At 43.7% G+C, this 23,283-nt stretch overlaps 1 protein-coding gene and 1 long non-coding RNA gene across 3 annotated transcripts; one reads left to right on the top strand and one right to left on the bottom strand.

Annotated features, from left to right (window-relative positions):
• Positions 1-472: 472 nt before the first annotated feature.
• Positions 473-15,737, bottom strand: LOC119218372 (high affinity choline transporter 1-like). Of its 2 annotated transcripts, XM_037472759.2 has the most exons (10): positions 15,469-15,737; positions 10,311-10,377; positions 9,534-9,742; positions 9,303-9,416; positions 8,536-8,691; positions 5,467-5,615; positions 4,808-4,951; positions 4,525-4,678; positions 3,582-3,799; positions 473-2,971 (listed from the first exon to the last, which is right to left on the bottom strand). In XM_037472759.2, the coding sequence occupies exons 3-10, from the start codon at positions 9,715-9,717 to the stop codon at positions 2,420-2,422; spliced, it is 1,671 nt and encodes a 556-aa protein (XP_037328656.2). In that variant the 5' UTR covers positions 9,718-9,742; positions 10,311-10,377; positions 15,469-15,737; the 3' UTR covers positions 473-2,419. The 2 variants fall into 2 exon arrangements, with proteins under 2 accessions (XP_037328656.2, XP_037328655.2); XM_037472758.2 differs by lacking the exon at positions 10,311-10,377.
• Positions 15,738-21,798: 6,061 nt separating this feature from the next.
• On the top strand, positions 21,799-22,554 carry LOC119195404 (uncharacterized). The gene is made up of 3 exons (XR_009956958.1): positions 21,799-21,931; positions 22,167-22,236; positions 22,442-22,554. It is a non-coding gene; the product is annotated as an uncharacterized LOC119195404 (long non-coding RNA).
• The last annotated feature ends 729 nt before the right edge of the window (positions 22,555-23,283 follow it).

The raw sequence follows: 23,283 nt of genomic DNA, 5'->3' as shown, positions 1-23,283 counted from the left end.
ATAGTTTGACATCGGCATCTATTCATCCTCAGCAATATGGGCTGCAGTGATCCTCCATCTCAGCAAAACGTCTCAGGGGACAAGGATCAAGGATTATGGACTTTCCATTGCTTCTCTAACCCCAATACAGATCATTTAATATGTGTTCTCCTCTTTGACTGTTTTTTTTGCTTTTGACTGCCGGTGCAGAGAAGCTCACCCCAATAATTACCAGCTAAATTATTTGGATGCTTAGGAAGAACAATTTATATTTAGAGTGCAGAACATTTTGGAAGGCTCACTGGCATTGAGCCATTAAGATGATTTATGACTCCAAGGCAACAGTGATTTGGTTTTTCAGCCTTTATTTTGAAAGAATATCATCTCATAGGGTTAATTACAAAGTAGGACCTTGCCAAGTGACGAGAGTGAACAGCTTCCACCAACATTCATTATACAAACATCATTGTTTATCCACATGCATATTAGTACACATACATATTTGATAAAGGATAATGCAATGTACTACCTATTGATATCGTAAAACTAACAGCTGTTAAGAACTTTCAAAGATGATTCTGGATTTACCCCCCATGGAAAACAACACATTTCTCTTGAAAAAGAGGCAAAATGCACAGATGACAGTTAACATACACTCCATCATTACGGCAGGGCCATCCTTACCTATCCGGACCTATTCTGCCATCAAATAAGGTCTTGAGACGTAATCGGGCCAAAGTGTTTATTTTAAATGGTCAATACTTACTATGTAACATTAATTCCTGTGATGTGTGTTCAGGACCACTGCTGAAACCAAATAAACTGCCACACAGTGATTTCAACATGTGTGAAGGTGGAATTAAATGTGATGTTCTGTAAAATGCAGATGATTTTTTTCAATTTAAAAACATTGCTAACTTGAGATAAAATACACTTTGGTGTTTTTTCTTCTTTTGGAAATCACAACGCATAGCAATCAGCTTAGATTAAAAAAAAGGGTTAATATACAAATCACAATGACGACAACTGTACAGTATACAAGAGTAATGAAATCACAAATGCATAAAAAGATGGATGCAATCTGCCCTGATAACGTCCTGTTGTAAGAAGAGCTTGTTCTGTGTGTCTTTGGAAAATTACGTTCATACAGTGTTCTTTGGATAAGAGTTTGGGTCAGAGGTCAACGTCCGGTGTACTTAGACACTACCAGTCCAGGAGGTATTTGAACAGTGTCAAGAGTGTTCACCCTTTTTAAAATGACAAGCAAACACCCGCAGGCGGTGGAGTGAGACCAGATTCCGGTGATTTATTGAGCAGCGGTGCGGTGGGGGAAGGTGTGTTAGCAGGAATCTCTCTGCACAACAGAACTACAATAAGGCTCAGTAAAACAAAACTTCAGCTTCATCGAACAGTCTAGTCTCCAGTTCCAGGCTTCAGGTCCAGTTCTTCTGCCAAGTGTTTTTCCGTTACTGTTTTCTGAAATTGCTTGCTTAGCGGAGTCACCATCTCTGCCAAACCACTCAGTGGCAGTCGACAGGACTCACCACTTTAGTCACCAGTACGCAGGTGAAAGTATTGGATCGATGGAGGTAAACGTTGCTCCGAAAATGTACATGTAACTATGAATCTTTACATCTTGGATACGTCCACAGAACAGAGGACATTCTCTCTTTGCACACGGATTAATGGAAAAAAAGAAAGAAAAATGAAACATCTTCAGACATGTGGACTGCTGTGTCGTCTGTGATACACAGCAAGAAGTTTAGTAATCAGAAAACAGCACAATCTTTCTAACAATCTAATTGGTGTGTTAGCCATGTTTCTGTGTGAAGTAAAATAGTATGCACGACATTTTGTCTCACAAAATGCAATAGCTAATAAACAACTGCAGCTTTGGGAGGACGTCTTCTACGTTGCCACAGCACGGTGGTTTTTGTGGAAACAAGTAATCTCTATTTGTCTCAATGTTGAAAAAATATATTTGTTATCTGTACAATTCCAAAAGTTAGTTTTTAGGGCAGAATATCTAATGAATAAAAAGTTCAATTTGATCTACTAGCTGAGATTATGCTGCATTATACATAGACAACATAAATATATGTGACGCAGCAGTGCCTGGCATTTCACCCCGTGACCTTATATGTGAGAAATACTTTCACTAAATGCTGCGGGGGGGGGGGGGGGGGGGGGATGACATCTGGATTGCTGACGCACCCCAGCAAGCCTCCTTTCCGTGGATTCTCTGTAGAAGAAGAGGCCACTCATGAAGTAGTGTGAGCCCACAGACCACACTCGGCTAATGTAAATACTATCGCTCCAAATTCTCTGCGCAATGACCAGCCTTTGCCATTGTTCCCCCCCCCCCCCCCCCCCCACCTTCGCTAAGCAGATAATAGAACATGTTTGCCTCCCGCCAGCGCGCATCTTCTCTCCCTCTGCATCAAGCCCTTAAGCAGCGCGTGGTGTCCAGTAACTGCTTGGTGGCTGACGCTCCCTCCACACCAGACTTGGTCCTCTCGTCGTCCATGGCTGCGGCTGTCGGTTTCTCCTTGCGCTTGATCTTGAACAAGTCCCAGCTCTCAGGCAGCAGGCCCTTGTCGAAAATGACGGCCATCAGCCAGGAGAAGAGCGGGATAGTCAAGAGCGACGTGACCATGATAGCGGTGCGGAAAGGGAAGTACTGGGTTAGCTTCCCCTCGGCATCCAAGCGGCAGCCGGGGAAGTGGATGGCGGCCGGGAGGCCGATGAGGGGCTCGCCGCTCAGCAGCCTCAGGATCATTCCCATCAAGTAGCCCAGGCTAGCTCCGTAGGCGTTGGACACCTCGAAGAAGAGGACGCAGACCAGCTGAGGGAACATGATTGTGTAGGACATGTCCACGCCCACAAGCCAGAAGACCAGAACGCTGTTGTCCAGAAAGGTGAGGGCAGTGCCTGCCAGACCCACCACTACCACTGAGGTGCGGATCACCCACATCATCTCACGGTCGGAAGCCTGCAGGAGCGCAGAGAATGGCGAGAAGAAGGACAAAGACAAAGAGTTGCTTATTACATCATCGGGTTATGAGAGCTTCCCCCCCCCCCTTGTATGGCATGTCTCGTGCTCTGTCTGTTGTCATGGAGTGTGAAGCACTTTGAGTGGTCGAAAGACTAGAAAGGTCCCTTATGACGGCCATTTACCAAGATGTCCAAAGTGATCCCCCTTTGCAAATACAAAGACCTGTAAGTCGCGAGAAAATTCCTTGGGGGTGTAATAATGAAATCATTGTTGTAGTAGCGCAAAAATCACACACAGACTCTGTGAAAAACACCGTACATATGCACAATAAGACGACATAAAGAGGGCACTATTCACAGTATTGTGAAATAAATAACTACTTTCTTGCTGCCTCCGGCTTGTGTTGTGAGTCCAGTGCACTCATACATGGAAATCAAATAGAAGTCACATATTTAAAGGCATTCAATTAAGGATTTTCAAGTTATGTTCGGCCCGTGACTGATGATCACATTGACTTCAAACCTTCTTTTGTCCACAGTAGTATTCAGTGTGTTGTCATGGTCATGCACAACGTTACAACGTTGATACCATTCTCCAAGATTCTCACCTGCTTCCTGAGGATGTTCTTGTAGATATTTGAGGAAAACAATGATGCGGAGGACAGAAGAGCTGAGTCCATTGAGGACATGACCGCAGCAGCCACAGCTCCAATGCCGATGATGGAGACGTAGGGCGGCGTGAGGAACTGCAGGGCGATGGGGAGGATTGAGCCTGCCTGGTTGCGTTCATATGGGGTGGGTAGTCCATAACCGGTTGAGTTCCAGTCTGGATGGAAAGACAGATTGATTTATGGATTAAGATGAAAGTAATGTGCTGTATCTAATAATCAGTGCTTAATTCAGTGAAATGATGAAAATACATGTCTGAATTCTGATTAATAAAAATAGTAATAATCATCCGGGACACAATGATTTATTTATCTTGCAGAGTGGCGCATAGCGAACAACCTACTAGTTAACGTCAGTGAAAACAGAAGAGCTGATGATGATGATTACAGAAGAAAATAAGAAAAAACTAACCGACTCCTGCACAGATCAATGGAGCTAAGGTGGAGCAAGTGAACAAATTTAAGTTCTCCAACAACCCTAACCCTAACCCTTTGACCACACATTTCCAACATAAACGGCTGTATTTTTGATAGAAACACTAAGCTCCAGTACCAAGTACCAACAGAAGCCACCCCGACTGGACAAATGGAGAGGTGATTAATGCCACCCAAAATATCATTAGCCCAAGTTTTCTGTGCGAAAAGCCCGAATTATAATAAAAGACATTGTTCCCCACAGCCACAGCCTGTTCACCCTGCTGCCATCTGGACAATATACAGAAATAACAGGTGCTTTACTTCAGGGTCACTTCTTTCTCCGGGCTGTTAAACCCCTTAATCCTTTATTCTTCACACCCCTCCATCATAAATAATGTGGTTTTTGCATTTCTTCAAACGTAAGCTGATTTAAGAATGTCTAGCTCTGTGAATTAGGAGTATGTACCTGTAGAGGCGGCCACAGCCCCCACCAAAATGGAGGGGATACCGAGCACCAGGCAGAAGCCTGAGGAGGCGAAGCAGGTCACTTGGGCCTGGGTGTAAGATGAGGCCGAGAGGATTCTTTGGTAAAACGCCTGGTAGGCCAAACCCCCCAGAGCCTGGCACAAACACAAGGTTTAGACATTACGACAGGAATCGTTCAGCGCAGCAGTGCGGGACAAAGAGGGAAAAAACATACGGTGTGCCTTTGTTGTGCTCGGCAGTTTGCTCGCGACGAGTCCACTCACCAACAACATGAAGTCGTCAAACCACTTGCCGGCCTCATCAAGCTCCACCGTGCCGACCCAGGGAGCCTGGAAGGTCTGGTTGTAGGCCGTCAGTGAGATGTCCATGGAGTGAGGGTTGGTCATCAGGAAGGGGACACACACCCACTGTAAACACAGACACAAGGACACAGCTTATCGGATGTTTGTCTCACGCGGGGAAGATTTCGGTGTCACTCAAATCAAGGAATCTGTTTATACGCGATCTTATACATCGCGTATACTAGCTTCTTCAATGTGGCTAAATGCTGCTGATGGAGATAATGCAAAGTGATTGAAAGCTCCTTTGTAGGGAGACTATTTTGTCAACCTCTATTTCTTATGCTAAGACAAATTTGCATTCCAAGAAAATTAACTTTATCGGTGTTGCCATATTCCATTCTTGTCTGCTATACTGTAATCTACAGAGCCTGGCTAGCCATTTCCCCCAGTTTCCAGTCTCCAGAGCTATTTGAATAGCAACTTTTCCTGTTTTCAGGTTTAATGAATAATGCCCAATGAATTGTCCACTATCCAGAGAGAGAACGTCAAGTATGACTGGAGTTGCTTTGGAATGAGCTCGTACACTTGTTTGTTGAAGGTGCTGACAGGTGAAGCGGTCACTGGCTATAGATGCTACGCACCAGACTGACAAAGATGAGGATCAGCTGGATGACGTCTGTATAGGCCACAGAGTAGAGCCCCCCCAGCAGTGTGTAGATCATGGCCACTGCCGAGGAGATGACGATGGAGTAGACGTAGGGCAGGTCCAGGATTACACTCATGGTCCCACCTAGAGCAACACAGCAGGCTGGTGAGCAACAAAAAGGTCTCGCAGCAGGATGTCTATTTGGACAGGCGTTGATTACTACGGGTACATGCGGGTGCTGAGTGCCAGAGTTATAATGAAGTATTAGGTTTTCATTCTCTTTTGGGGTCTGAAACATTTCCCTCTCACGCAGACACACAGTGTACGTGTATCACTTGTATGTATTTATGCTTTAGACTTAAGCTGTGCAATGTCTTGTTTTACTTTTCATTTGGAAAGAATACACGAATCAATTCAACTTTAACCAACAAGAAGCAAAACTTTACATTCGTAGTTATATTGTTTTATTGTTAAAGGGCTACATCTAGGCATGGGGGGCTTTTTGGTTAAACTTTAGAGCTCAGATAAAGCAACAAGCCAACGTAAAAGTAACAACAATACACTTGGAACAAAAACAACTGTACAGAAACACATAACGGAAGCAGCCTATTGATTGTGCCTTGTCACCCTCTGAATTATCAATCTAAGACCGATAATTCTTAATGAAGTAAACAAAATAAAATCACAATGGTAAAGAGAAGGGTTCAAGGAGTGAAACAAAATGTGTAAAACATACTCAACAAAGTATAAGTGAAGATAAACAAGTTAATAATAGTAGAAGACATCTTGTTACTCAATCAAGGCAAGCAAAACGACACTACCTTTGCCAGCTCTTCTCCCACAATGCCGGGGTGTCCCCAGCCGCAGCCTGCAGCCACACACAACAATGCCCTTAAACAGAGAAGTGTCAGAGCCACCCTGCTCACCCCCCCCCCCCCCCCCCTCCTAAAGCGCCCCATTTTGCAGCATTTTGACAATGCATATTTCAGAGTTTTCAGTTTATCCACCCCCCCCCCCCTTTTAAATCCAAACCATTACCCTTAAAGATGTTTCAACGTGTCATTTATCGGCTGCTTTATCCATCTTTACCGTGGAGGCCGTGCTAAACCAGCACTTCATTTCCGTTACAACCAGGTAGTAGAGACCACAGTCATGCACCACCTGTTGTGATGGGTAACCGCTAAATGAGTGCACGAGAGTGTTTTGAGAGTGAAATCCTTCCCGTCACTCAACCGAGCACACGCACAGGCCGACCCGCGCGCTCTCCTCTACTACATAGACGCACACATAAATAAACAGTTTCCCGGCAACAGTGCACTCTGTGGCGTATCAAGTGTTAACGTCTGCGTGCGCCAAGTGCCCGTCAGCTAGGAAAGCGTAAGTGTTGCATGAGGAACGACAGGAGGTCTCGCCGAGGAGTCCCCTGATTGTATTTTGGTTTAATAGGTTTCGAGAAATTCCTGCTTCCCAACCAGTCCTTTTGTGGAGCGTCAAACAGCAAACAGTGAGTCAAACACTGTCAAAGGATTTCACTGGTTCCGTAAATGAAAAAAATAAAAATACCCCGTTTCTTTTTGACATTATCTTGTGAATTGAGGATGTGACATTCCGTTAGGGTTAGAGCAGTTACAGTTAAAACAGTTAGAGCTCTGGAAAAGACATCTGATGAATCCAGTGACACACGATGACATCTGATTTGAGTAAGTGATCACCTTTCACAATCAACAGGCTGCGATGACTAACCCCCCCCCCCCCCCCCCCCCATTTTTAAAAAACACTGGAAAAGAAAACAGTATTAAAAACACAAGTAAACATAGCAAATAAGCAAATGACGCTGCAGAGCTCCCGTACACATATATCCAAACACACGGAAACACATGAAGGATCACTTACAGATTAGAGATACAAACAATAGTAACACTTGAATCTTCAAAAAAGTAATCCAGTCACCTGAACAATTTGAAACACTTCACAACCAAAATAATAATAAATAAATAACTATAACCTCGGATGCAGTAGGTTATTTTTTTTTATTACTAACCCAGTTAGTATTTTATGACAGCCGTCAGTTGACGGTTTGCTTCGAGCCTTCAAGCCTCCCAATGACGTTGAACATTATCAGAAATGACCTGTATGTAGTAAAGCATGTGCTATTTTTCACCTATAGTATAAAACCTGACCATAAAGAGTATGTGATTGTGTTATTTATATTGTGTAGGATTTGGACCGAATCTGTTATTTATTTATTTTTTTTAAGAGAGGAGGTTTTCAAAAAAAGCCCCACATGTTTGATTGAGGCTTCAACTGAGTTCACTGTGCTCGGTTTTGCCAAACAACTAACAGCTAACGGAACTACCAGAGCGGACGGGGCCGCGCCTCGCTGCACCTAAGCCACTGCTAACCAGACACAAAGCGTGGGGGGGTGAAATGTTTTTTTTGGACGTGTATTATGCAATCTTTGTGAGACATTGGATGTTATGAATTGGCACTTGTTTGTGAGTTTGAATCCAGTATGGTTATATGAATTCCATCAAACACACAAAACACAATCTAGCAAACAGATACACAATATATGGTTCAGTCGAGTCATGAATGAGGAAAACCCATGCAATCAAGCTCAGCATTTACACTCATTACAATGACATGCTTCCTTGGCGCTAAAAAATAGGAACGTCTTGTGAACTAAGGGCCCCTCTTCAGTGTGTAAAGTTGAATGTTATTTTAAAATCATAATGGTAAAAACACTTTAACGAATATGTATAGAAAATGTATCGTACACTCCCAGTGTAAAAGAGGCAAGCTGTACTTTTTGTGGGTAATTCTTCTATTATATTGTCAGGTCTTCACATGCTTTCTTGCAGTGACCCACAGTGAGCTGACATACGTATAAACCCTGCACCCCTGGTGCAACCATCACCATCCTGCTGCTGTTCTGCTCTGGTGTTTGTACACATTTTGGACCACAGTCTGTGATTGGCTGTATGATTGAATACATCTGTAAATACGTGTGTGCACACATTATATTTTATTAATAACGGTTTTTACAAAGAGAAAAGAAACTTACCCAGGCTGACAAGTGTGCGTGCCACCCACAGGACATCAGCCACCAGAGCGGGAAAGATCAGTGCACTGCTCACCACGTTCCCATACTTTTGTTGGAAGGGGTCCATCATTGTTACATACTTGTTCTCTCTCATAGGCTTGGCAAAGAAAAACCCACCTGGAGAAGAAGGGAGGAGATTATTATTAGCATTTCCCCTCCAAGTGACACAATAAACACCCTTAGCTGAAGCTGGGACTTGGCCAATATGGGGAATGTTATATTTCCTCGTCGTTGACAATGGAGTTTCCTTTTTCTATTACTCTCCTGCTATTCAGGCCATCGTGACAGGAACACGGATGATTTCCCCTATTTCAAATGCTCACAGAGAGGACACTAGTTTGGTTGATTTGATGGATTAAGGAGGGGGCAGGCTAACTCTCTGGGGGGGCCTATATCCCTTTGCACCTGTTGCCTCTTGTTACAATCCCGCACTGATTTCTTGTGGTTCTATTTTTAACGTGAGTGGCACATTAATTGCTGCGTGGAGACAGATGGGAGTTGGGGGGCATGGCAGCTACCTTACAGGTCAGCAACAAGAGAGAGTTGCATGAACGCACAAATCTGCATTTGACTGAGGCGTGGTGTGTGAATGCTACCAGCCTGTGAGGCAGGTTTCTTTTGTTTGCAGGTTTCCTTTCTCCGACCACTACCACTACGTCTTGTGTATAAGATCAATGGAAATAGTGCTGCAAAAAGTTCATATCTATTCCATCAGCACGGTTACCCACCTAAGAAGAAGGTCAGGACATATGGCACAGGCATGAGGGCCCACACCGCGCCTAGTGTCGGGTTGTATGTTGCCTCGGCTATACCGAGGATGAAGCCTCCACCCACCCATGTAGCTGCAGGGAGATAAACAGCAGACATACACGTTATTGTTAATATTATAAATATAGATGTGTCTAATATTTAATGTCGTGAACACAATAATCAATCTGATTGAACTCTGCCTGCCTTACCAGTAAGAGTGAAGATGCCGACAAGTGAGTTGATGTTGCGTCCGGCCAGAAGTGTTATCTCCATGCCGTCTGCTGAGCACTTCTTTTCCTCCTTCTTGGATCGCATGGATGCCCAGATGCCCGTTCCTAAGATCAGCATGTAGAACCCCGCCATGACCACCAGACCCGGCACATTGAGAACCATATCGATCTACTGCTGAATGGGTTTCCTGTACAGAGCCATAACAAATAACGAAAATAAAATGACTTGAATTGCAAAAAGCTGGGGACAGAAATATGCATTAACTGTTTACAATGCTTCTTTATTTGACTGCTATAAATCTCCAAATGCGCATACAAAATCATATTTTATGTGGAGAGCCATAGAAGGACTGTAGGGAAAGGGGGGGGCTTGGGGATCGTCATCGATGATTCTGACAAACAGAAGATAAGTTCATCACGAGCAGAAAGCTATAAAGCGCAAACCATAAGCAATAACGGATGGAAGCCAGTAGCTTGAGCTTAAATGAATGCACTGAGGAGTTTGAGTAAAGATGAAAAAAAAAAAAACTCATACGTCTTTTTAAAAATAAAGACAGTAAAAAAAGAAAAAGGCTAATGTGGAGGGGGAAAAAAATGAAAGAGCAGCAGTATCGCGGATGAGCTCTGCTTGCTCTGCAGACAGGGGAGACAGGGTGTCGCAAAGGGGTGAAGTGGAGGGAGAAAAAAAAAAAGAAGAAGGCAAGTGTTTTGGAGTATGGTAGAGCGGAGAGTCAAAGAGGCAAAGAGGGGTCTCACCATAATACTTGCAGCACTGACAAGATGGCGGACAGATGTTGTCCCCCGTCTTCAGTGGTTGGGCAGCCTGAGTTTCGAACCCAAACATCGTGAACACAAAATGTTAGTGTGTACACATGTGTGCCTATGTGTTTGCAGTTAATGAAACTGTTGTACAGATGGTTTCCCAAAAGTTTTTTGTTGTTGTAAAAAAGCATTAATTTTTTAACTTTATCTTTAACTGCTACTTTACATAGTAAGGAAGTTTCTTAGAAAACCTTTTCTGCATTATAAACAGAAACATGAAAAGGATCTTCATGGTGAAAAAACAAATGCCAACACCGCCATGGCCCCCCCGCCAAAAGAAAGTGAACAACATTTTATTATACAAAGAGCTTTTGGCTGGATCACAAAAACGTGAGGAGAAAAGAATGCATATGCAACCTCTTGAGAGAACAGAGAGATGCAAAGAAGGAAATGTTTGTCATATGAATGCACTGAAAAAGGCAAACGTGTGTGTGTGTGTGTGTGTGTATGTGAGGAAGTACCAGGCTGCTTGGCTCCACTCCAAACTCAACAAAAGCCTGAAACCTTACTTTTGTGGACCATGTGTTTTTTTTTTTATGCATGTGTGTGAGTGGGTAAGTGATTGTCAGGTGTGTCGAGGGTGCAGGTTGAAGGCAGGCAGGCAGGACTCAAATGCAGGATTCAGATTTCCAAAATGTGCTTTTTATTTTGCACAAAAACTAACAGAAGCCAAAAGAACGTGCACCAACAATGACTGACGTTAGACAATGACGCGACAGGGGACAACAGACACACGGGGCTCAAATACACAAGGTGCAGGTGATTGGACACAGGTGGAAACACTCAGGCAATCACAGGACAAGGCAGGAAGTGAAGTTAACCCAAGACCACAAGGAACATGAAACTTCAAACTAAAACAGGAAGAGAGACCAAACCGTGACAGAACCCCCCCCTCAAGGACCGAATTCCAGACGGTCCTAAAGGGGAGCAGAACCGGAGAAAATCAGACAAGGGGAGGGAGGGTGGGGACCCGACGATCCTGGACCGCGAGGGGAACTCCGGGTGATGGCGGCCATGTGTCGGGTCCTTCGGGGGGGGCGGCCGGAACGGCGGCCGGGCCTCAGGGTCTCGGGGGGTCTGGCGGGGCGGCGGCCGGGCCTCAGGGTCTGGGGGGGTCTGGCGGGGCGGCGGCCGGGCCTCAGGGTCTGGGGGGGTCTGGCGGGGCGGCGGCCGGGCGTCGTCGTGGCGGGGGGCGCCGAGCTGTGCGGCTCCGGCGTCGTCGAGGCGGGGGGCGCCGAGCTGTGCGGCTCCGGCGTCGTCGAGGCGGGGGGCGCCGAGCTGAGCGGCTCCGGCGTCGTTGAGGCGGGGGGCGCCGAGCTGTGCGGCTCCGGCGTCGTCGAGGCGGGGGGCTCCGGCCCAACCCCTGACCCCACCCCCCCTTCAAGGACCGACTTCCAGGCGGTCCCAAGAGGGTGGGAGGGAGGGGTCATGGTCAGGCGCCGCGGGGCCGGGGGCGTGGTTATCGGGGCTGGAACGGGCGCTGGCGGGGTTCTCGGGGCAGGAACGGGCGCTGACGGGCGTCTCGGGGCCGGAACAGGCGGAGACGGGGGTCCTGGGGCCGGTTCAGGCGGAGACGGGGGTCCTGGGGCCGGGGGTCCTGGGGCCGATTCGGGCGGAGACGGGGGTCCTGGGGCGATGGTGTCGTACAAGCCCTGGATGTGGGCGGCCAGCTCCATCATCTGCTCCCAGCGTGCGCTGAGGACTTCCCAAAACGGGTCTTTAACGTTGAACCCTGCTGAGTCCTTCGGTGGTCGCGTCATTCTGTCAGGTGTGTCGAGGGTGCAGGTTGAAGGCAGGCAGGCAGGACTCAAATGCAGGATTCAGATTTCCAAAATGTGCTTTTTATTTTGCACAAAAACTAACAGAAGCCAAAAGAACGTGCACCAACAATGACTGACGTTAGACAATGACGCGACAGGGGACAACAGACACACGGGGCTTAAATACACAAGGGAGGTGCAGGTGATTGGACACAGGTGGAAACACTCAGGCAATCACAGGACAAGGCAGGAAGTGAAGTTAACCCAAGACCACAAGGAACATGAAACTTCAAACTAAAACAGGAAGAGAGACCAAACCGTGACAGTGATTGAGTGAGTGTACACCACATCCCCCTACATAGCGGTAACAGTATGGTGTAAACTGCTTCTATGTGTTTGATCACCATGGACATGTTGTGGTGCAAACCATATGGGTTGAAAGAACACAGATCTGCACTCAGTGAAACATTAAAACCAATGGCAATACAAGCATTACAGTACGCTAATACAGTGTTTCTTTTTGATGTTGGTTTTGTTGCACCACATTGATGCTGACAAGTGTAGCTACAAGCTACAAGTACAATATTTGACATGCAGTCAACACAAAAAGTATGCTCCATTATAAGGGTTGCTGCAACAGGTGTGAATGTCTTGGCATCAAAGCAGGAATTCTGAAAACCCTTTGCATACAGTACAAAACTAAAAAAAACACATGTGTCTGATACATTACAAATGCTCAGTTGTGTAAATGCTGCTACAGCTTGGGAACATCCAGTAAGCAATGCACACAGTAGCAGTAGCTCCATTAGCTGCAGCTGTGATACGCAACAGCAGAAGCCTGCTTTGATGCGGGAGTCGCTAGTAGTCTACAATTACAATAAATATTTCGAGCTGGAACATTTTTATTGGGCACTGTGCAATAACACGTGCAGCAGAATTCCACTGCTGGTATTGTTTTTTCAATCTTTGAACAAAGGAACTTTTCAAGTCCCAGGAACATCCTTAATTTGAATATTTGCTTATTTCATTAGCTCTCATTATGCTCCCTGACAATACACTGCCTAAGAAGGTGTCTCAGCTAATGTGCCAGCAATAATAATAATGAATTCCAATTGATTATGAATTCATCAAATTAATTTAGTTATATTTTTGGACAACATTCCCTCTGTGCTTTAAGGAAATGCGAGAAAAAAAAAAAGGATCTTGCCAGCTGACCGCGTGTAACAGAACTCCAGGCAGGAGGCCAAAGCAGAGGCCCTTCAGAAAGGAGACACCACGCTGAGAATCAGCTTCCCCGCCCCTTTAGGCGTCTAGCGCCAGGTCCCGCGTCTACTGTCACTGGCAGAAGTGAACGTGAATACAGACCACGACCACTTCTTTGGGCGCTTCCCGTGGGCGCAAAAAAATACATGTTGCACTGATTTCACCATCAGTGACAACACTGAAATCCAGAACCCGTCACGGAGGTTAGATGCCCGGTGGAGCTGAGGCAGGCCCGAGTGACAAAGCAGGGCAGACCTCTGTTACCCAAAGTGGACTCTGAGTTGTGTGTTATTAACCCCCGTAAAGTTGTCGCAGAGCGTTAGAGTTTGATGCTTTATGCCAGTGACCAAACAGCACGATTTCACACGCTGGTGTGCGTGCGTCTCTTATCAAGGTGCATAACGTTGTTCCAATCAGGCCTGTTTTGTCTCCAGGATCGACGTCCTCTGTGATGAGCGCCATGGTCCCAGGGCTATCTCTGTCATTACATTTCGTGTGGTAATTCATTTCCTACAGGTGCAAAAGTGCGTGCAGAAGGCGCAGCAACACTATTTCACACAGTCACGCACACGCAAGCACCTCAAGTCCCTGCCTCTCAGTACTTTTCCATTCAGACCGACTGTGCTGAAGACTCCTCCCCCTGCAATTTGGAGATGTGAGGAGCATTTCGGGACGCTATCATGTGGCATAAGCGGGGAACAAAGGACGGACTGTTAATGGCGACTTTCACTTCAGGTCAACATGTGTCTAATCACATACGCACTTGCTATTAGGCTCTACATTTTTAAGTAGATGTAATGGACCAATCAAAATGTGACCTTGTCCGAGACAAGTCAGAGACAGAGGAGGAAAGTAAAAGTAAAACTAGCAGCTTTCTCCCTTCATCTCTTTTGTTAAAATTTGACATGCAACAATAATATGTATTTCTCTGGAACAGATCCAGGCTTGAAATGAATCTCATCTTGAAAACCACATGTTGAGACTTAACGCGCACAACAACAACCTCCACAAGGAAGAGTCAGCTGTAGGCATTTAATTACTATTGCTACATGGGCTGTGAACACAACTACCAAGGATATTAAAGGCTAGCTGTAAAAGACTTCTGGAAGAGAAAATTGTATCTATACCTACAGTATCTGCACATTTGCTACTATGCCCAAATGTTACTCTCACTGCACTTTATTGTGTATTCTGAGCGATTTCTAAAACGGGATTCAAAGAGATGAGTACTTTGAAACCAAGAACATTATTTCTAATGAAGCTCCTTCCAACGACTGGTGTTCAAAGGTCTGGCAGGCGAAGACGTGACCTGCTGAAAATACACCTGCCGTCAACATCAAGGATGGACAATGAATGCTAATCTATTAGAGGGAGCTCAAGGGCTTGTTCAGGGTGAAAATGGATGTTGACATTGATTAAGCGCGACTGCGATAATCGCAGGTATGAGGAGGAAAGGTGCGATGACATTGAGGAAGTCAGTAGTCAGGTGAAGAGAGGTGGAAAATTGCGATAAAACAAAAATGCAGTTCAAAAAGTAAGTTGAGAGCCAGCGAAAAAAATTGCATCAACTTATATAAAACAACTGCTCAGTGCCTTCTATACAATCATTAAAGAGAATCATTTTGTTAGCGATTACCACAAAGATAAATTAAAATAGATAGAGTATTTTTTCAAAACAAATATAAATAAAATGTAATGAAAAGATATTCCCATTAGTTCAAGTCAGCCTTATAGTACTTATGCAATATATGCACAGGTGTCTGACTGAGGTCCATGACCAAGTGCAGTGGAAAATTACAGCTTATAAAAAAACATTGAAAAAACAAAGAAGACAGCTGTAGTCACAGAATGGAAACTACAATAACCCAATTGGCTCCAACGCGGTGCCCCTCAGGGCTATTTCTAGCATCTCTCTCAGTGTGTCCTAGTTTGAGCCCATTTAAATGGACTTCTCAAAGGCAAAAACACACACTCCTTCTGTGGATGCACGTGGAATTGCACATAAGAGTAAACATTTTAGGTCACCAACAGGAGGCATTTGTGAGGATATTGAATGACTGAATACATACCTAGGGTAAACTGTACGGGTCAGTTCTTAGGTGATGATGTGAAGAGGCTATTCTCACAGGACAGAGAACAGGCCAGGTGATTAACTCAGTCCAGGAAGAGTAAGATTGATGTGACACTCATCCACCTTGTTTGGGAGCAACACTAAAAAAAAAAAACAGATTCTTAAATAAAGACGGCAAAAAGTCTATTTGAGTTGTCAACAAAGTGCTCTGCTGGTAAAGCGGGAAAGGGGGGTCTGAATGTGAGTCTCGGTCAACAAAGAAGGTAAGAACTCTGTAGAATCGGATACCAACCTTCCCCCTGGTTTTAAACCTTACTGGGTGGGCGGGTCGGACTGGATGCAGCAGAGGAAGCTGCCACTGCGTGATTGGTGACTGCATGAGTGCTCCACCAGGCAACCAATTAACGGTGCGTCAGCATGTGGGGCACACCCAGCCTCGTTTGACAGGCATCATCAGCCCCCCCCCACCCCTTCTTTCCTTTCTCTCTGTAAGCATCTCTTTCTCTTCCTCTTCTTCTCCCTCTCTTCTATTTCCATAACAACTGTGTCATAATGGCTGCGACTCCTCTCATCAAAACTCTCTCCTCCAACACTGAAACCCAAAGTGACAACACCTCTCTACCTCTCACATATCCGCTGTGTTTCCCAGTGAATGTACAGCCAGCATGACAGATGCCACCAAGTTCCCTCACACACACACACACACACACACGCACACACATCTCCGGTTTGTTTTCTTCCACTTTAGTTTGAGTGTGGGCGTGTGGGCTTGCACAACATCCTCCTTGCCCAGGAGACCCACAAAGCTTTGCTTGTCGTGTCCATGTGGTTCAGTGGATCGAGCATTCAGTTAATCACATGGAAAGTTTTCCTCTCATTTAGTTTGGTTGCTGTGTATTGCAACATTACAGCACCACATGCAATGTTGCATAGCTTTTCAGGGTTTGCAATTTCCTAAGGCGAGCTATGGGGACTTCCTTATGATTACTCATGAACGATTTGAACAGTCAATTTACAGGTAAAAGCGTGACATTTTAAAAGGACTTTTCTAGTCTTCGGACCACCCAAAGCGCTTTAAAACCACATGTCACCATCCACACCCATTTATACACTGACGACAGGGGCTACAACGCACGGTGCCACCTGCCCATCAGTAACTAAAACACATCCACTGAAGTCACAGGAGCATTGCTGGGGCTAAGTGTCCTGCACAAGGCACTTGGTCTGTGTGATGTGGAATCATTCAAACTGAAAGAATCATTTTCTTATTTGAGCACATGTTTTTGTTATAAAATGTCCAAAGTTTGAGAACAGATGTGCGATCAGCTGTTGGTGTAGTAGGTGAGTCTGACACTGATGAAGCTCTCATTAAAAATGTCTAATAATCATTCAGCACTAGGTGTTTGACTCACTCGGTGTGTGACAAACACACCGAGTGAGTTGGGAACACACTGTACTACACTGTAAAAAATCGCTGTGATATTTACAGTTATTTACTGTGTTTGTGAGCAGTAAGCTACTGTAAAACAATATCACAGTAATTTACTGGATATTCAGTGAGCGATTACAGTAGCCAAAAAGGTACTGTAGTAAATCACAGTAAGTAAGAATTACTGTTGTAAATCACAGCAACACATTGCGTACTGTATAAAACACAGCAAATAAAAAAGTACTCTAGAATAACACAGTAGCCAAAAAGGTACTGTAGTAAATCACAGTAAGTAAGAATTACTGTTGTAAATCACAGCAACACATTACGTACTGGATAATATCAAATTAACTATTTGTGTACTGTAAAAAAACACAGTAACCAAATAGTCACAGTCATTAAAAATGTGAGAAACACAGTTACCTAAAAATTACTGTAGAAAGTCAGAACACCAAGTAGTGTACTGTGTATTTATTTATTTAACATATGATGGTATTTCTTTACAAATTTCACCATATATACCACATTATGCAAGTAGGTAAGTTTAGATGGTAAAGCTCTCAACTGCAACTTCATTGAATCAAGACGATTGTTAGAACTTGAGGTGGAGTATTCGTTTGCACTCGTTTCCTCTCTTTTTGACACAGCTGCGCTCATTCTGAGTGATTTCAATGGATAGGATGGTCGTACAGCTCAGCACAACAGTACTGGAGTGGAAAAACAAGTTACCCTGCACAACTAGCGTACTAAATTGAGTTACGGGATTTGTGCTGGTTAAATGTTCTGGTTAAATTTTCATGCCACTTTTTTTAACAAATAACGAGTGGGAGAACATTGAAGGACTGGATCTGAAAAGACAAGATATTTGCCTGTAAGTTAAATGCTTTCCTGAACATGCTCTGTCCTGACTAAATCTAGCGTTAATAATCAGTTCAGTAATTTATTTGTGTTTTTTGTTAGCAAAAATGTTTTTTACTTCCAACCGTTTCTAAATTGTGTTTGCCTTTAGCAATCTTCTGTTAACTTGTCCAAATGCCATACTCATGTAAGGTTTGTAAATTCAGTGCAGCATCAATTTCTGCATTCATTTTACATGTTAAAATTCACAGGAATCTAGCAAATAATAGATTTCCGTGTGGAGATGCAGAATGTCCAACTGCTTTTGCAAAAGTCAGTGCAATTAAAAAGCACATGTATCGATTCCATGGGCACACAGTCAATGGTAAACCAGTGAGAAAAACACAAGTGGAAAATGATGCTTTGGAATGCCAAATTGAGGGTTGCGGTTACGTGTCAGTGAACATTTCAACCCTGTGTGAGCATCTTAAGCTCCACATCAAAGATGGGAATCAAGTGAGGTGCCCCTATAAGAACTGTTTGAATATATTTAATGTCTGTTCATCCTTCTCCTCGCACTTGACCCGTAAACATAAAACAAAATCTCCCTGCAACTTAAGTACTGCCACTGTTGGCTCATTAAATGGTGAAGTGAGCCAAGCGTCTCATAGATTATTGGATGGTGATGAAAATGATAGAATGGAGGAATTGAATGATGGAAATGATAACGCAAGTAATCAAGTAGATGAGAATGACTTCATGAACAGTCTTGCGTTATTTTATCTCAAAATGCAGGCTAAAATGCTTCTACCAGCCAGTGTTATTCAGAAGTTAATTGTAGAGTTCCAGGAAGTACACAGTTACAGCACAGCCCATCTTTTGTCTAAATTGCATGAAGACTTAACAATGCTAAATGTGCCTGAGAATGATATAAAAGATCTTATTGATAAACTCCTAAAAAATGACCTCCTGAAAATGTGCAATGAGGGTGTACTTCGAAGTGACCAAACGCGAAAAACTCTCTTCAAGAGTAAATTCAACTATGTTGAGCCAACCACAATGTACCTGGGTATTGATGCTAATGGAAAAGAGAGATTTTGCCAGTATGTTTCCATTAAAGATACACTGAAGGCACTACTTGGTCAGAATGTAGTTCAAGACCAATATCTCCAAGCAAAATCTGACACAGCACCATCTCCTGGAGTGTTGGAAGACCTAAGAGATGGTAAAAACCTCAAAAACAATAAATTGTTACAGGAATCCCCATCTTCGATATCAATAATCTTGTATCAAGATTCATTTGAGGTTGCCAACCCCCTTGGATCTGGAAGAAAGAAACACAAGATCTTAGCTGTTTATATGACCCTGGCGGAGATTGCAGCACACAACAGGTCTTCCATTGATCCAATGCAGCTAGTCCTTTTATGCAGGGAAGAGGACTTCAAATTCTTTGGCCAAGAAAAGATCTTCTTTAATCTAATTAATGACTTAAAAGAAATGGAAGAAACCGGAATTCATGGCCCTGATGGGAACATTGTCAAGGCCACTGTAGTTGCTATAACTGGGGACAATCTAGGGTCCCACTGCATTGGAGGTTTTACGGAGAACTTTAGTAAAAGCAAATATTTTTGCAGGTATTGCCTAATAGACCGTGATACCTTCAAGCAAACACCTACAAAATCAGGCCCTGTCAGATCTGTAGAAACTTACAACACCTTGGTGAGACAAGCGTCATTAAATCAGGAAATGACTGGTGGGGTTAAGTTTGACTCAGTTTTCAATCAGCTGAAGTATTATCATGTTTGCCAGCCTGGCCTCCCTCCCTGTTTGGGTCATGACCTGTTTGAAGGAATTGTTTCTGTTGATCTTGCTCTATACATCAAGCACTTGGTGACAGTTGAGAAAAGGTTCACCTATTGCCAGCTAAACAGGATCATTTCAAACTTTCCATTCAAAGGCAGTGATGCTAACAACAAACCATGTGAGGTTAGCCCGAATGGGGAAAAGCTGGGTGGGCATGCTGCTCAAAACTGGTGCCTCTTGCGTCTCCTTCCTGTAATGATTGGGGACAGGATCAAAACTGCACCTGAAGGTGATGTTTGGGAGTTATTGCTAAAGCTAAGGGAGGTTGTTGATCTGATCTGTGCACCCAAGATCCATACCAACCAAGTGGCATATCTCAAGATTCTTATTGAGGAATACCTCCATCAAAGAAGCACTTTGTTTCCAGGAAAGTTGCTAAAAGCCAAACACCACTACCTTGTGCACTACCCTGAGCTCATCCTTCATTTTGGTCCACTTATTAGATTGTGGACATTGCGCTTTGAAAGCAAGCACAGCTATTTTAAGCAGTGTGCTAGGAAACTGCATAACTTTAAAAACCTCTGCAGTACTTTAGCTGAAAGACACCAGTTGCTACAAGCATATTTACACTCCGGCAGCTTGTTTCCTCCATTGCTTCAAATAGGGGAAGCAACTAAGTTTGATGACCAACTATACCAGATTGGCATTCAGAGGGCTGTCAGGCTCAAAGACCTTCGTCCAGAAGACACTATTGAAACACCATCTGTAACATTTAAAGGTACACTGTACAAAAGAGGCATGGCAGTTGTAGTGTCCCAAAATGATATTGGCTACACCTTTGGAAAAATTGTGCTCATCCTGATCAATCAGTCGAGTGTGCATTTTGTTCTAGAGCTGTATCGTTCAGTGCCTGTCGTGGATCTTGGTGTGTACTGTCTACAAATCCCTAATTCTGCTCATTATGAGTGTCTGACCATTCAGAGTCTTGCTGATTACTACCCATTGAATGAATACAATAACTTTGGTCTTCACTTGATTGCTCTTCACCATTCTGTGTGTTACATGTAAAAGACGAATAAATGGATTCAATTGAGAATGTGATAAAGGCAGTGCTGCCACAACTAGATGGTGAGAGACTGAAGGCGGTTGTTGTTGAGTTGGTGTCCAAGTTTGGAGTGGAAACACCAGATGATCTTCAGTTCATCACGGAGGGAGACATTGGACATCTTCTAACACCGATTCAGTGCAGAAAAATCATTAATGGCTGCAAAAGGGGTAAGCATTTCGATGTAGTGGCTTATTTTGCTCTGCTATGTATGTACATGTTTAAGTTGTTTGTTGCTCAAATGATTCCAATAAGCTTGCAGCATAGTTGCAAATATTCTTCTCGCTTTTGTTTTTGTATCCAGATCAAACAACATCAACCATGGCCACATCTTTACCTGAGACCGAAAATAGTACTTCCTCCAGCATTTTGTATTTTACCAGTTCACAGGAGAACAGCATTTGGTTGGACACTTTTGTGGTGCCATGGGACAAAATGAGGCCCACTCTCAGAAGAGCCATCGACAATAATAATAGACCAGAGGTAGAAGATCGCAGACACATGGTGAAAGTCATCGTCGATTCCATGAGAGAACACTGCTTGAACCCCACAAGAAAAGACTGCACAGCAGTAGCAAAAGGTATAACCCAGAAATATCCTGTGAGCTTTTTAGATAAAACTGATGAGGGAGAAATAATTGGATGCGGATACTTCAGTTTACTGAATCAGCTCAAGACCAGAGTTGAGTATGTCAACAGAGGCAACACCCTCTCCCGTCTCAGGAAGCCCAGGTGCTCTCAGACCAGTGATGATGACCAGCCGGCAGTTGCCAAATGTGCCAGAATTGATAGTTATGGGTGTGTTAGCTGGCAGCCACAGGAGAACCCAGAGGGAGAAACATCAGCCTCACTTGAAGAAAAGAGGAAAGAAATGGTGGAAATATTGAATCAAGAGGGGCTAAGAGCAAGTGAGAGAGGGAGAGTAGAGGAGCTAATGGCAATCACATATATAAAACAAAGAGAAGACATAAATGCAAGCCCATCCCCCACTATTCTGGACTTAAGCAAGCGGTGGCCATTTTTCCAGTCTTGGAAGTTTTTACTTTCCCACTTCACCACTCTCACTGGTGTTGAACTGTACACCAGACTGAATGAAGATTTGGACAAAAAGGGGAAGAGGCTCCTGGAGTTCTTCAGTGGTCAGATGATGAAGTGGAGTAAGGACATTAAAACTGTTCTTAAAGAAGCCTTGAAGGAGGATAGAGAGGGCACGGATGGTCTTGCCGCGATGCTGGTCATGATGGCATATTTCAAGGAAGCAGACGATGGCCTTTTTGTCCTAGCTGATGTAAGTTTTCATATGTATATGTAATTTTTTACCTGCTTACAATTCATTTTTTTTGTCTTGTACAGTAGGCCAAAATAGGGAGAAATCTGGGGTCTATGCAATGTAGTAAATCATTTTTTGGTATACACGATTGCATCGTTCTGCACGTTCATGAACTGTACATTACATTTTTTTATTTATTGCTTGTTGGCCATAATTAAAACCTAAACTAAATTCTAGATTGAAATATTTGCAGGCAACAACGACGCCTGCTGATGCCGAGATGGAATGCTCACTTCCCACCACCCCGAGGCTCATTGTGTTAGGTAAAACTCTTATTAAATAAAATGTCTGAGAAAGATAAATACAATTAGGTAGACATACATAATATACAGATAACTCTTAAATAGTACAAATTTAATGATTCATTGGGTCTTATTTTCAATTACACACAGGATAAAAATTTAGAAGAATGTAAACCTTATTGAAACACCGTCAGACATATTGAATTTCTTGTTTTGTTTTTTGCAGGAGAAACCGCATGGTCTGCGAACCGGTGGATGCTGTCGATAGAAGGCCGTATTGTGATCGCACATTCACCACCCATACCAGATTTCCCAACTGCCCTCGCTGTCTTGTTCGCCAGTTTTTACGTCTTCAACATAGAGTATCAGGCGGAAGCCGCCACAACGCTGGAATTTGTTCAGAGGTATCTAAATTAGTATTACGTATCAAGTATTGGAGTACAAAAATGAGGGGGGGAAAACTAGTAACATTGGACACTCACACATTCATGCACATCAAGGCTATTGGCAGGACTCTGGTTGACACGACCGTGTATTTCTGGGAGTATCAGATACTGTATGCATGAGTTAGACAGTAAGTTCTGTGAGGGCCACCAGGTAATTTGGCCAGTTCTTAAGCCTTAAACATATAAGGCTGTAAAAAATGTCTTTTGTGTCTGTTTTGTATAACAGACTTTCACATGAAATGCAGGTCTCAAAACTGGCTCATTCCAAATATTAACATCCTTTTTCCTTTATTAGGTTCCTTGTCAGGATCAACCCAGACTCCAGCAAATGTGGTGCCAAATTCAAAAAGAGCGGGGAAACCGGAAGACTGGTTAAACGCAAAAGCTCAGGCATGAACCAACGCGTCCTATCATTCATGAGGGACTTCTCCATGTTCAACCTGCTAAATGATTAGATGGAGGTGAGGCTTGTATAATGATCTTGCCTTTAAATTAAGGAGTTAACTGTTTCTTTATTTATACATGAAGAGGTTCCTATTTGTTTTGTTTTTTTTATTTGATTTTTTTTATTATTTCTTTCAATGTTAATGTTCATGTTAAATGTGATATTAGCCTCCACAAT

The sequence above is a fragment of the Pungitius pungitius genome, chromosome 9 (assembly GCF_949316345.1).
Source record: "Pungitius pungitius chromosome 9, fPunPun2.1, whole genome shotgun sequence".
In the NCBI taxonomy this organism is placed as follows: Eukaryota; Metazoa; Chordata; class Actinopteri; order Perciformes; family Gasterosteidae; genus Pungitius; species Pungitius pungitius.
This window is presented reverse-complemented; position numbering and strand designations above follow the sequence as displayed.